This window comes from Hemitrygon akajei, chromosome 8, assembly GCF_048418815.1.
Source record: "Hemitrygon akajei chromosome 8, sHemAka1.3, whole genome shotgun sequence".
In the NCBI taxonomy this organism is placed as follows: Eukaryota; Metazoa; Chordata; class Chondrichthyes; order Myliobatiformes; family Dasyatidae; genus Hemitrygon; species Hemitrygon akajei.
In genome coordinates this window covers 64,551,904-64,567,206 of record NC_133131.1, presented here as the reverse complement: position 1 = coordinate 64,567,206, position 15,303 = coordinate 64,551,904, and the positions used below count along the sequence as shown (strand labels likewise).

The 15,303-nt window shown below is 39.4% G+C and overlaps 1 protein-coding gene across 2 annotated transcripts in view; it reads right to left on the bottom strand.

Annotated features, from left to right (window-relative positions):
• Positions 1-15,303, bottom strand: part of LOC140731939 (SLAM family member 5-like) — a 460,463-nt gene that overhangs the window by 246,559 nt on the left and 198,601 nt on the right. The window contains exon 1 of one of the 2 annotated variants that reach the window (XM_073053940.1): positions 10,988-11,034. The exons of the other annotated variant lie outside the window; for it this stretch is intronic. Coding sequence (XP_072910041.1) covers positions 10,988-11,033 — 46 coding nt within the window. The 5' untranslated portion in view covers position 11,034. Of the gene's footprint in view, positions 1-10,987; positions 11,035-15,303 lie in introns of those variants that run through there. 2 annotated transcript variants of the gene reach the window in all.

The following is a 15,303-nucleotide window of genomic DNA, read 5'->3' as shown; positions in this document are numbered from 1 at the left end:
CCCCTCTGCCATCAGATTTCTGAATGAACTTTGAATCCATGAACACTATCTCAATACTATTTTATTTCTATCTTTGCACTACATAATTAATTTAATTATTTAATATATATGTACTGTAATTCAAATTTTTCTCTATTATTACTTATTGCATTGTACTGCTACTGCAAAGTCAACAAATTTCATGACATATGCCGGTGATGTTAAACCTGCTTCTGACTCTCTCCAGTGCCAGAATGTGTTTTCCTAGATAAGGAGTTCAAAACTGCTCACAACACTCCAATCTGAGCAATGCTTCATAAACCCTCAGCATTACATGCTTGCTGTTATCTTCTTGTCCTGTTGAAATGAATGCTAACATTGTATTTGCCTTCCTTACATAGGAACTTCAAAGTCCCTTTGCACCTCAGATTTTTGAATTTTCATTTCATTTTCAATCTTTTTTATTGATTTAATTGGAGGAGAAGTTATATCAAATACATAATGCAATAAACGTACAAAACAATGAAAGAGATGTATACTGTCAAAGTCATGTAAATATAATATCGGGCTATTATATATAAACAAAGAACCACAACTCCTCTTGGCAATTCATACAAAAAAAAGACTGGAATTTTTTTTATAATTAAGAGGTAAAAAACCACTAAACTAACCTAAAACGAAATAAAAAGAGGACTGGGCTGTCCATTTGAGGATAAAATTACTAAAGAAAAAAGAAAACATCCTTCTGATCAAATCTGAAACTTCGCAGAGAGAGAGAGAAAGAAAAAAAATTACCTAAAAAAAGATAGAGAAAAAAATATAGATCATATGAAAATATTGAATAAAAGGTCACCAGGTTTGCACGAATTTAAAAGATGTATCGAACGTCCGACTTCTAATTTTCTCCAAGCTTAAACAAGACGTAATGGAGGAGAGACAAAAAAAAAACAGTAGGTGGATTAGAATCTTTCCAGTTTAACAAAATAGCTCTCCTGGCCAATAAGGTTGAAAAGGCTGTCAACTGTTGAGCAGAAGCAGGAACACTTCCTGCTTCCTTTGGAATAATCCCAAAGATTGCCGTAAGTGAATTAGGTTGCAAGTCCACACCTATGACTTTTGATAATGTTCTAAAAACATCTCTCCAAAAATTATTTAACTTTGTACAGGATCAAAACATATGAGTTAGGGTAGACACCTCAGTGTTACATCTATCACAGGTGGGATTTATATTAGAAAAAATATGCACTAGTTTATTTTTTGACATATGGGCCCTGTGCGCTATCTTGAACTGAATTAGGGAGTGACATGCGCAGATAGATGAATTATTAACTAAATAATAAATTTTATTCCATTGATCATCCGAAAGTGAATGCTGAAGTTCCATTTCCCAAGCACGTTTAATCTTATCATTAGGCATCATATGTGAATTCATTAACCATTTATATATAATGGCTACCAATCCTTTTTGAAATGGTTTAAGCTGAAAAATAGCATGTATTATATTTGGTAAATGAATAAATAGATAATTTGGTAAGAAATGGACAAGGGAGAGCCAGTGGATGTAGTGTACCTGGACTTACAGAAAGTTTTTGATTAAGTCCCACATAGGAGATTAGTGGGCAAAATTAGGGCACATGGTATTGGGGGCAGAGTACTGACATGGATTGAAAATTGGCTGGCTGATAGGAAACAAAGAGTAGCGATTAACAGGTCCCTTTCGGAATGGCAGGCTGTGACCAGTGGGGTACCGCAAGGTTCGGTGCTGGGACCGCAGCTGTTTACAATATACATTAATGATTTAGATGAAGGGATTAAAAGTAATATTAACAAATTTGCTGGTGACACAAAGCTGGGTGGCAGTGTGAAATATCAGGAAGATGTTATGGGAATGCAGGGTGACTTGGACAGGTTGGATAAGTGGGCAAATGTATGGCAGATGCAGTTTAATGTGGATAAATGTGAGGTTATCCACTTTGGTGACAAGAACAGGAAGGCAGATTACTATCTAAATCGAGTCAAATTAGGAAAAGGGGAAGCACAACGAGATCTAGGTGTTCTTGTACATCAGTCAATGAAAGCAAGCATGCAGGTACAGCAGGCAGTAAAGAAAGCTAATGGCATGCTGGCCTTTATAACAAGAGGAATTGAGTATAGGAGTAAAGAGGTCCTTCTGCAGCTGTACAGGACCCTGGTGAGACCCCACCTAGAGTATTGTGTGCAGTTTTGGTCTCCAAATTTGAGGAAGAACATTCTTGCTATTGAGGGAGTGCAGTGTAGGTTCACAAGGTTAATTCCCGGAATGGCGGGACTGTCATATGTTGAAAGATTGGAGCGACTGGGCTTGTATACACTGGAATTTAGAAGGATGAGAGGGGATCTGATTGAGACATATAAGATTATTAAGGGATTGGACACGCTGGAGGCAGGAAGCATGTTCCCGCTGATGGGTGAGTCCAGAAGTAGAGGCCACAGTTTCACCCAGAGTTTCACCTTTTTCACCCAGAGAGTGGTGGATATGTGGAATGCTCTGCCCCAGAAGGCAGTGGAGGCCAAGTCTCTGGATGCATTCAAGAGAGAGTTGGATAGAGCTCTTATAGATAGCGAGGTCAAGGGATATGGGGAGAGGGCAGGAACGGGGTACTGATTGTGTATGATCAGCCATGATCACAGTGAATGGTGGTGCTGGCTAGAAGGGCCAAATGGCCTACTCCTGCACCTATTATCTATTGTCTATTGAAATCACATAAAAAATTCCTAACTTGTAAATATCTAAAAAAAATGTGCATTAGATATATCACATTTATCGACCAGCTGCGAAAAAGACATTAAACAGTCCTCTAAAAACAAATCTAAAAAAGTTTTTATTCCCTTAGTTTTTCATATTAAAAAAGCCTTATCCAAAATTGATGGTTTAAAGGAAAAGTTAAAATGGATATTACTAGAGAGAACAAAGTTATTTAATTCAAAAAATCTGCAAAACTGAAACCAAATTTTTAATGTGTATTTAACAATGGGACTAAGACCTTGTCTACCCATCCTAGAGAACAAAAAAGGAAGAGGAGCTCCCAGTAAAGAAGCCAAAGAAAACCCCCTTACCGAGCTCTCCTCCAAGTGTAACCATGAAGGACAGTCCTGATTATCTATACCGTGAACTCAAAATGTGATATAACGAATATTAATTGCCCAATGATAAAATCTAAAGTTTGGTAACACCAGTCCTCCATTTTCTTTTTGATTTTTGCAATAAAGATTTATTCACTCTAGAGCTTTTATTATTCCAAATGTATGACAGAATCATGGAATCTATTCTGTCAAAAAACATTATTGGGACAAATTATGGAACCGCATGAAATGCATATAAAAATTTTGGTAAGATTACCATTTTTATAGCATTTATTCGACAACTTAATGACATCGTCATAGGCAACCATTTGGAAAACATTTGGTCTGTATAGTCAATTAGAGGAAGGAAATTATATAAGTCTTTTAAAATTTTTAGTAATTTTAATACCAAGATAAATAAAATAATTTTTAGCAACATTAAAGTGTATTTGATCATAATAATCAGAGTAATTATTAATGGGAAATAATTCACTTTTATGTAAGTTTAGTTTATATCCAGAGAAAATACTAAATTCAGTAAATATGGATAACATAAAGGGAATAGATTTCCTCAGTTTTGAAATGTAAACTAATAAATCATCTGCGTATAATGAAACCTTATGTAGTTTATCCCCTCTCTTACTACTCTGAACAGAATTAGAATCCCTAAGAGCAAAGCAAGTGGTTCTAAAACCAAATTAAATAATAAAGAACTGAGAGGACAACCCTGACGGGTTCCTCTATATAATCTACAATAAGGAAATTTTTGATTATTAGTTATAACTGCAGCCACCGGGGCTTGATAAATCAGTTTGATCCAGGAAATAAATTCCGGATTGAAATTAAACCTCTTCAAAACATGAAACAAATAAGACCATTCCACCCTGTCAAAAGCTTTCTAGTGCATCCAGAGATACAATACATTCAGATTCTTTAACTGAGGGGAAATAAATAATATTTAACAATCTTCAAAAATTAAAATGTGAATACCTATTTTTAATAAATCCAGTTTGATCATTTGAGATAACAGTAAGCAAAACATTCTCAAGTCTATTGGCTAAAATCTTAGAGAGAATTTTAAAATCCACATTTAGTAAGGAGATAGGTCTATAGGATGCACATTCAGATAAATTTTTTGCTTTTTTAGGAATCAATGAAATTAATGCCTCATAAAAAGTTTTCAGAAGATTTCCAGAGGATATAGAATCAGTGAAAGTTTGACAAAGATGTGGTATAAGCATTTCATTGAAGGTCTTATAAAATTCCACTGTATATCCATCTGGTCCTCTATCCTTGTTGCATAGAGGATATAGCTTTAGCTATTTTTTTTGTTTAATAGGTGCATCTAGTATATTAATATCTTGAGTCGAAATTTTATGTATATTTAATTTTTGCAAAAATCTGTTCATAATAAAAGTATTGTCAGAGAATTCAGATTCATAAAGATTGGAATAGAAATTCATAAATATCTTATTAATTTCATAAGGGTCAGATTCAGTTCTATCTGCTCTGCATATTTTCAAAATCTGTCTTCTAACCATGTTTGCCTTTAACAGACAGCTAAGTGTTTACCTGATTTACTTACATGTATATAAAATAAAATTTTAGATTTAAAAATTTGCTGTTCGATGTAAAAAGTCAGAAGTAAATCATATTGTGTTTGAAGTTCAACCCTTTCCTTATATAGATCTTCAGTAGGTTTACTGAATACGCTCTATCTCTCTAATTTTATTAGTAAGCACTAACAGTTCCGCTTTAGTTTTCTTTCTTAAAGCTGCTGAATATGAAATTATCTGTCCCCTAAGAAAGGATTTCATCATATCCCATATAACCAAATTTGGCATTCCTTCAGTTGTATCATGTTCAAAAAATATAGAAATTTGCTCCTTAATAAAACTAACAAAAGCTGGATCCTGCAACAATACGGGATTCAATCTCCACTGTGACATTTTCAAAAGACTATCAGCGAGCATCAGAGTTAATTTTACAGGCGTGACAACGCAATGACGTCATACGTACACCCGGCAACAGAGCGTAACAAGCCTGTATCTAGAAAATAGTAATCAATTCTTGAGTATTTATGAAGAACATGTGAAAAAGAAGAAAAATCTTTGTCATTGTGCTGTTTATATCTCCAAATATCAACCAGGCCATATTCTAGTAGAAAAGAATTAATACAGGCCGCTGCTTTATTAGGAAGTGACGGATTGGTTGATGAGCTGTCAATTGCCGGATTTAGACAGCAATTAAAGTCACCACCCATGATCAGCTTATATTCATTCAGATTCGGTAGCTCAGAAAAAAACTTTAAAAATTCAGGACTGTCTGAATTCGGTGCGTATACACGCACCACAGCTACCTTTTGACCACATAATAAACCAGTGACAATTAAATATCTTCTAATCGAATCTGTAATAGTATCAAAATGTACAAAAGGGATTTTAGAGTTAACAAAAGTAGATACTCTAACTTTATTTGTCGATAACGAATGGCATGAAGGGTCCTTCCAGAATTTGAAAAATCGTTCTTCATCCTGTCTCCATACATGAGTTTCTTGTGCAAAAATAATATCCATATTGTTTTTAATTTCTTAAAAATCTTTTTACGCTTAATAGGATGATTCATGCCACTCAGATGACCAAGAATCTCTGAAGAATCTGGACTTTCAATTTCAGATGCTCAAACAGACTACCCATCGAATCGAGAGGAACACGAACAATTCAGGCAAACTATCAACAAACAAGAATTGAAGATGTCATCTATGGAAAAGAGAATTAATGAAATTACCTCGGAACTATCAAAAATGAAGAAAAAAATGATTGATTTAGACAGCAGAGCACGTCGGAGAAACTTGTGTATATTACGTTTGCCTGAAAATACTGAAACTGGTGACCTGTTAAAGTTCTTCTCAGATATGCTGTAATCACTTTTTAGTGAGACTCTTGAAGTGACCCCCTTACTCGACAGAGTCCATAGAATTCCAAGATTTCAGCGTTCATCTGAATTACACCCCTGGCCAATCGTACTTTGCTTGCATTATTATACAACCAAAGAAGCCATACTTTGAGAGGCCAGAAGAAAGCAGAAAATAATCTTGAATTCAATTGAAATTTGTATAGTCGAAGTTTTTCCTCCAGAGATTTTTGCCGAAAGAAGGAAATACCGGGAAGTGATGAGTGAATTGTATAAGAAAAATTGCCATCCATTGCTTCGCAACCCTGCGCAGCTGATAATCTTACCCCCTGACTCTCAGCCACAGAGGATCTACTCCCCTGATGAAGGGTGGGAGTTTATTAAAAACTTCAAAGTTAAGCCGACTGTAACCTGAATAGGTAATTCTGATCTTTGAGATGTTTATAGATGCCTTGAGAAAAGTCAATTTTCTATGCTTTTTGGATGTCCGTACAGGACTTGACAGATTTAATTCTTCTTTTTTATTTGTTAATGATTAGTGTATGTTCATAGTTGCTTTGAAGGAAACCTGTATTATATCATAGAGGTCTGTATAGGACCTGGTTTGAATTATCTTTTCGCTTGTCTCAATATTAATATAGATTTAGGTTTGAGATATACATATATATAGAACCATAGAACCATAGAACATTATAGCACAGAAACAGGCCTTTTGGCCCTTCTTGATTGTGCCGAACCATTTTTCTGCTTAGTCCCACTGACCTGCACCTGGGCCATATCCCTCCAAACTCCTCTCATCCATATACTGTCCAAGTTTTTCTTAAATATCAAACGTGAGCCCACATTCACCACTTCATCTGGCAGCTCATTCCACACTCCCACCACTCTCTGTGTGAAGAAGCTCCCCCCCATGTTCCCTATAAACTTTTCTCCCTTCACCCTTAACCCATGGCCTCTGTTTTTTTTTCTCCCCTACCCTCAGTGGAAAAAGCCTACTTGCATTCACTGTATCTATACCCATCATAATTTTATACACCTCTATCAAATCACCCCTCATTCTCCTACGCTCCAGGGAATAAAGTCCTAACCTATATATATAACATATATATATAACCATATATAACAATCACAGCACGGAATCAGGCCATCTCGGCCCTCCTAGTCCGTGCCGAACTCTTAATCTCACCTAGTCCCACCTACCCGCACTCAGCCCATAACCCTCCACTCCTTTCCTGTCCATATACCTATCCAATTTTACCTTAAATGACACAACTGAACTGGCCTCTACTACTTCTACAGGAAGCTCATTCCACACAGCTATCACTCTCTGAGTAAAGAAATACCCCCTCGTGTTTCCCTTAAACTTTTGCCCCCTAACTCTCAAATCATGTCCTCTCGTTTGAATCTCCCCTACTCTCAATGGAAACAGCCTATTCACTTCAACTCTATCTATCCCTCTCAAAATTTTAAATACCTCGATCAAATCCCCCCTCAACCTTCTATGCTCCAATGAATAGAGACCTAACTTGTTCAACCTTTCTCTATAACTTAAGTGCTGAAACCCAGGTAACATCCTAGTAAATCGTCTCTGCACTCTCTCTAATTTATTGATATCTTTCCTATAATTCGGTGACCAGAACTGTACACAATATTCCAAATTTGGCCTTAGCAATGCCTTGTACAATTTTAACATTACATCCCAACTTCTGTACTCAATGCTCTGTTTTATAAAGGCCAGCATTCCAGAAGCCTTCTTCACCACCCTATCTACATGAAACTCCACCTTCAGGGAACTATGCACTGTTATTCCTAGATGTCTCTGTTCCACTGCATTCCTCAATGCCCTACCATTTACCCTGTATGTTCTATTTGGATTATTCCTGCCAAAATGTAGAACCTCACACTTCTCAGCATTAAACTCAGCATTAAACCTATTCAACCTTTCTCTGTAATTCAATTTCTTAATTTCTGGCAACATCCTTGTAAACCTTCTCTGCAGTCTTTCAACCTTATTAATATCCTTCCTGTAATTAGGTGACCAAAACTGCACACAATACTCCAAATTTACTCACCAATGTCTTATACAACCTCACCATTACATTCCAACTCTTGTACTCAATACTTTGATTTATAAAGGCCAATGTACCAAAAGCTTTTGTTACAACCCTATACTTGTGAAGCCACTTTTAGGGAATTATGTATCTATACTCCCAGATCCCTCTGTTCTACTGCACTCCTCAGTGCCCTACCATTTACCTTGTATGTTCTACCTTGGTTTGACCTTCCAAAGTGCAATAACTTACACTTGTCCACATTAAACTCCATCTGTCATTTTTCAGCCCATTCCTCCAACTGGTCCAAATCCTTCTGCAAGCTTTGAAAACCTTCCTCACTGTCCAGTACACCTCCAATCTTTGTAACATCAGCAAATTTGCTGATTCAATTTGCCACGTTATCATCCAGAGCATTAATATAGATGACAAATAACAATGGACCCAGCACTGATCCCTGTGGCACACCACTAGTCACAGGCCTCCACTCAGAGTAGCAATCCTCAACTACCACTCTCTGGCTTCTTCCATTGAACCAATGAATAATCCAATTTATTACCTCTCCATGTATACCTAGCGACTGAATCTTCCTAACAAACCTCCCATGTGGGACCTTGTCAAAGGTCTTACTGAAGTCCATGTATACAACATCCACTGCCTTCTCTTCATCCACTTTCCTGGTAACTTCCTTGAAAAACTCTAATAGATTGGTTAAACATCACCTAACACGCACAAAGCCATGCTGACTTTTTCAAATAATTCCCTGTCTATCCAAATACTTATCTCTTAGTATTCCTTCCAATAATTTACCTACTACCGATGTCAAACTATAATTTCCCAGCTTACTTTTTGAGCCTTTTTTTAAATAATGGAACTACATGAGCAATGGAATAACACTGGAACTCCAATCCTCCGGCACCTGACACATGGATATTGACATTTTAAGTATTTCTGCCAGGGCCCCTGCAATTTCAACACTAGTCTCCTTCAAGGTCCGAGGGAATACCATGTCAGGTCCTGGGGATTTATCTACTCTGATATATTCACTTATTTTTTGTATGTCTTTTAAGTTTATTTTGAAAGAAAGAACTTCAGTTGTAATATTATCTACTTGGACTTATTCTTTTCTGAATACGTGATTAATACACTTTAGATGAATTTAAGATGGCTGTCACCGGTTACAATTTTATTGCTGTCAGACGTAACATTGCAGTATTTGAAATTTTATTATGGCTAATTTTGGTGGGATAATGGAGGATGGGGTTAAGGGTCATTAGCCTTAGCATGCAACTATCCTATTGGTCGCTTTTTTCCAGGCTTTGGGGGAGGGGGCTATTAGAATAGGTTTTTTTTTCTCGACTGGGCGGTTCTAATGAGGTTACTTTTTTTCTCAAATATGTCGTCACTTCTGGTCAAATCAGTTTCTTTTGGATTAATGTGCGCTTGCACAATACTTTTCTTTATAAAACTTTAAATTAAATCTTAACCATGGATGTTAATAAGATTTTTGAATTTTCTCCCTGTTTAGAAAATGGCATCAGGAAGTGTATGATCATGTGCTTTGGTAGAAGGAATAAATTGTACTCTGTTTTCTGCAGGGTGTCTGGCAGATGGAATAGTGTTGGGAAGTGTATGGTCATGCACTTTGGTGGAAGGAATAAAAGTAGACACTGTATTCCATCTGCCACTTCTTTGCCTATTCACCTAATCTGCCAAAGACCTTCTGCAACCTTCCCTGCTTCCTCAACACCACCTGCCCCTCCCGTACCTTTGTATTGTCCTCAAACTTGCCCAGAAATCCATCAATTCCAACATCCAAGTCAATGAAAAGAAGTGGTGCAAACAGAAACCCCTGCAGAGCACCACTACTCTCCAGCAGCCAGCCAGAAAAAGCTCTCCGATGAGGGGAGGTTTGATAGAGGTATACAAAATTATGAGGAGTATCGAGTAAATGCAAGCAGACTTTTTCAACTGAGTTGGGTGGGTGGAACTAGAATTCATGGGTTCAGAATGAAAGCTGAAAATCAGGACGAGCTTCTTCACTCAGAGGATGGTGAGGGTGTGGAACGAGCTGCCGGAGGAAGTGGTGGATGTGTGTTCAATTTCAAAATTTAAGAGAATTTTGGGTAAGTACATGAATGGGAGGGGTATGGAGAGTTTGTCTGGGTTTTAGTTTAATGGACTAGGCAGAATAACAGGTTAGCATGGTCTGGATGGGCTGAAGGGTCTGTTTCTGGGCTGAAGTGTTCCATGAGACTATGCCTCTCTGAAATCCAAATAGACCAATTAAAGTATCCTGAAAAAAATGTGATATCCCCTCCCTCTCTCTCTGGGAGGAGTTTCTCCCTCGTGTCTCCAGACTGTAGGGATGGACAGGGAAGCAGGTGCTGGAGTCTAAGAGTTGGTGGGTCTGAGTGCCCCGAACTTCTATGAAAGGCGAGGAAAATGTCAGGATGTGATAAGCACGGCATCAAATGGTGACCAGACTGGAAATACATAGTTCAATGGTCACAGCATGAGGACAGCAATACGTGCAGCAGAAAGAGGAACATTATTTACCATTCAGACAAGTATACGGGAGGGGGAGGGAGACCGACGGACTTGCATGAAGAAACTGATAAACGTGTTGAAGGACCAGAAAAAAATGAAAGAGCTAAATGAGCAAAAGGAAGAAAGGATATTGAGGGTGAAAGTGTGTGGATAGACGGAGGTACAGAGACAGAGAGAGAGACTTGGTGAGGTAGACCGAGATCAAGGCAGTTCAACAGAAGCTGAGGAAGTCAAGGGCTGAAGGTGAAAATTGGAATTGTGTATGTTCTGAGAAAGGGTGTGAATCAACAGATCGGGATGTGACCACGATAAATAGCGCTTTCACACACTGAAAACCTGCACACATCAAAATGTTCTGTAACCAGAAATGAAACATTGAAATCTGACCTTACCGAGAAAGATGGCAAATACAAAAGCACAGTTCCAGGATGTCCCCATCTTCAAGCTTGTCTGGTGAGCTCAATGGCCTTGTGACTGTCTCAGGAGGAAGTAGAGCAGAAACTGAATATGTCATCACGAGACGAAAAGTACATATTTGACAAAAGAATCATACTGGGCCCACCCAGTTCCTTTATCTGACTCAAGATTTAACTTTCTGATTTTGAACTACTAGCACCCTCCTCACTACAACAAGCGTACAGTACTGACAAGGCTGATTCCACTGTGGTTTGCAAAACTGATCACCATCAGCTCTCAGCAACAGACCACATTTCTCCGGATCATTTTCACTTCTCCTCACTGCTACACAGCCATTCCAAGCCCATTTGGAGCTTCAATTCCAGAAAAAGAAGTTGGATTGTCCAGGTGGATAAACCTTTTCAGTGGCCCTAGACTCAGTGGATCGTCCTGGTGGATCAGCTATTTCCAGCTGTCTGAGCCCCTCTGGACCATCCACGGGGATCAATTGTTTCTAGCTGCTCAAGCCATAAGATAGAGGAGCAGAAGTAGGCCATTCAGCCCATCGAGTCTGTTCTGCTATTCAATCATAGGCTGATCCAATTCTTCCACTTCCCTGCTTTCTCCCCATACCCCTTGATGCCCTGGGCTAATCAAGAACCTATCTATCTCTGCATTAAATGCACCCAATGACTTGGCCTCCACAGCCGCTCATGGCAACAAATTACACAGATTTACCACCCTCTGACTAAAGTAATTTCTCCGCATCTCTGTTCTAATAGGTTTATAGTTTCCTTTCTGCTGCCTCCCACCCTCATAAATAGCAATTTTCTAGTCATCCAGTACAATGCCAGAATCTATCGATTCTTCAAAGAATGCCTCAGCAGTCTCTCCAGCTATTTCCTTCAGAACCCAAGGATGCATTCCATCAGATCCAGGAGATTTATCTACCCTCAGAACTTTAAGCTTCCTGCGCACATTCTCAGCTGTAATTTTTACTGTACAAACTTCACTTCCCTGACACTCTTGAATGTCTGGTATACTGCAGATGTTTTCCACTGTGAAAACTGATGAAAAATACACATTCATTTCCTCTGCCATCTCTGCATCTCTCAGTACAATATCTCCAGTGTCATTTTCTATTGGTCCTATATCTAGCCTCAAATCTCTTTTACACTTTATATATTTAAAAAAGCCTTTACTTTCTCCTTTGATATCAGTCATCAGCTTCCTTTCATAATTAATCTTTTCCTTCCTAATGACCTTCTTAGTTTCCCTGTGCAAAAGCATCCCAATCCTTTATCTTTCCACGAGCTTTGTATGCCCTCTATTTTGCTTTTACTTTGGCTCTGACTTCACTTGTCAGCCACGGAATGTCCTTCTTCCATTCAAAAATTTCTTCTTATTTGGAATATCTGTCTTACACTTCCCTCATTTTTCGCAGAAACTCAGTTATTGCTGCTCTGCTGTCCCTTTCCATTCAACTTTGGCTGGTTCCCTTTTCATACCATTGTAATTTCCTTTATTCCACTGAAATACCGACACATTGGAATTCAGCTTCTCCTTCGCAAATTTCAAAGTGAACTTAGTAATATTGTGATCACTGAACCCGAAGGGTTCCTTAACCTTAAGCTCTCTTATCACCTCTGGATCATTGCACAACACCCAATCCAGCACAGCCGATCCCCTAGTGGGCTCAACAACAAGCTGTTCTAAAAAGCCATCCTCCAGACATTCTAAAAATCCTCTCTCGAGGTCCAGTACTGGCCTGATTTTCCCAATCCACTTTCATGTTAAAATCCCCAACAATTATCATGACATTGCCTTTCTGACATGCCTTCTCTATCTCCTTCTATCCCGGCTGCTGTTTGGAGGCATATATACAGCTCCTATTAAGGTCCTTTTGCCCTTGCCATTTCTTAACTCAACTCATAGAGACTCTACACCTTCCGATCCTATGTCATTACTTTCCAATGATTTAATATTATTTCTTATACACAGAGCTACACCACCCCTTCTGTCTACTAACCAATCTTTCCGATATACTGTATATCCTTGAACCTCCAGCTCCCAATGGTAGCCATCTTTTAGCCAAGATTCAGAGATGGCCACAACGTTGTATTTGCCAATCTGTAGCTGAATTTCAAGATTGTCCATTTTATTCTTTATGCTGTGTGCATTCAAATACAACACTCTCAGTCCAGTATTTGTTGCTTTCTGTTTTAGCAGCACCACACCTCTATTGCCCTGTAACTCATGCCACTGCCTTTGATTAAGCCTTATCTCCTACATGTTCTTTCTATAATCTCTGTTGCACACTATCTTTGATTTATTTCTGTTTTCCTCTTCCTCAGCCCTATCACTCTGGTTCCCATCCCCCAGCCAAATTAGTTTAAACCCTCCTGAACAGCTGAATTAAATGTGCCTGCTAGGATATTGGACCCTTTTGGTTTCTGGTGTTACCTGTCCTTTTTGTACAGGTCGTACCTCCCCCAGAAGAGGCCCAATGATCCAGGAATCTGAAGTTCCGCCCCCTACATCAGTCTTTTAGTCCCAAAATGATATGCCTGATCATGCTATTCTTGCACTCACTAGCAGGTGGCATGGGCAGCAATCCTGAGAGGACTACCCAGGAAGTCTTGTTTTCAGCTTCCTACCAAACTCCATGAATTCTTTCTTCAGGGCCTCCTCCCTTTTTATTCACCAACGTGTACCAAGACTTCTGGCTGGTCACCCTCTCCCTTCAGAATACTCTGCACCTGATCCGAGACATCCCATACCCTGGCACTTGGAAGGCAACACACCACGCGGCTAACTCTATCAGGCTGACAGAACCTCCTCTCTGTTCCTGTCACTATGGAATCCCCTATGACCACCGCATTTATCATCTTCCTCTTTCCCTTCTGCACCACGGAACCAGACTCAGTACCAGAGACCCAATCGCTGTGGTCATCCTCTGTCAGGTTATCTCCCTCAACCGCTTCCAAAACAAGGTAACGATTACTGAGGGGGATGGCCACAGGGGTGCCCTCTACTATCTGAGCTCTTTCCCTCGCTTCCCTGACCATCACCCATTTATCTAACTCCTGCAGACTAACTCCCCGTAGCTCCTCTCTATCTCCTGTTCACTCTCCCTAATCAGCTGTAGGTCATCAAGCTGCAGATCCAGATCCCTAACATGGTCTCTCAGGAGCTGCACCTGGTGCAGATGTGGCCATCTGGGAGACTGGAAGATTCCCAGGATTCCCATATCGGACAGCCTGAGCATGCCCTCCATGCAGTTTGTCTGTACTTCCCTCTGCCTCAGTAAAGCAGCCACCATTGTCAGAGACCCCACCCATCTCAGACATTCTCTCCCATCCACCAGATGACTCAAAAACCCAAAGGCATTCACCAGCAGGGTCAAAACTGTTGGCAGATACAGTGGGGACAATTAAGAAACTGTAACACAGGCACATGGATGATAGAAAATTTGAGAGCAATGCAGGAAGTTCAAAGGTCTATTGTATAGTCAAAGTATGCATGTAGAACACAACTCTGACATTTGCCTTCTCCAGATAGCCAAGGAATATTGAAAGATCATGAGTATGGATAAAAGAAAATATATCAACTCCCCCATCCCCGGCACGAAAAAGAATCAGAACAGAATAGAGTTTATGTCATTTCTTACATCTATCTCTCAACATGAGGGATTCAGAATCTTAATGTTGCATCTCTGTTGCAACATAACGCAATAAGGAAGGGAAGTGTGGGAAGATATTGCCCAAACACTAAGATTGTACACATTATTGTTTTGTATACGTGTTTATGATCAGATACAATGTCCAGTCAGATATACAATCAGATCAATGTGTATTGATAAATCTGATTGTCTGGTGAAAGAAGCTATCCCGGAGCCTGCTGTTCCTGGCCTTAATGCTGTGGTACCTCCATACGGAGGCAGCCAAAACATTTTGAGCTTGGGGTGGCTGGAGTCCCTGATGATCATCCGGGCCATTTTTATGCACCTGCTGCTGGAAATGTCCTGAATAGAGGTGGAGAATGACCCACTATAGACCTGACTGCTTCTGTAACAGTCCCCAGACCCTATTGACCTGCCTGTCTCTACAATCCTCTCCAAACCCCATAGACCTCCCTGTCTCTTTAATCACCTCCAGACCCTATATTCTTCTCTCTCTAATCTCCTCGAACCTATATAATCCTCCCAGTCTCTGTAATCCCCTCCAATACCTTTGGTTCTCCTTGCCTCTGCAACAGCCCCCAACCCCTCTAAAATTCCTTGTTACTGCAACGTCCTCCAAGCCTCATAGAC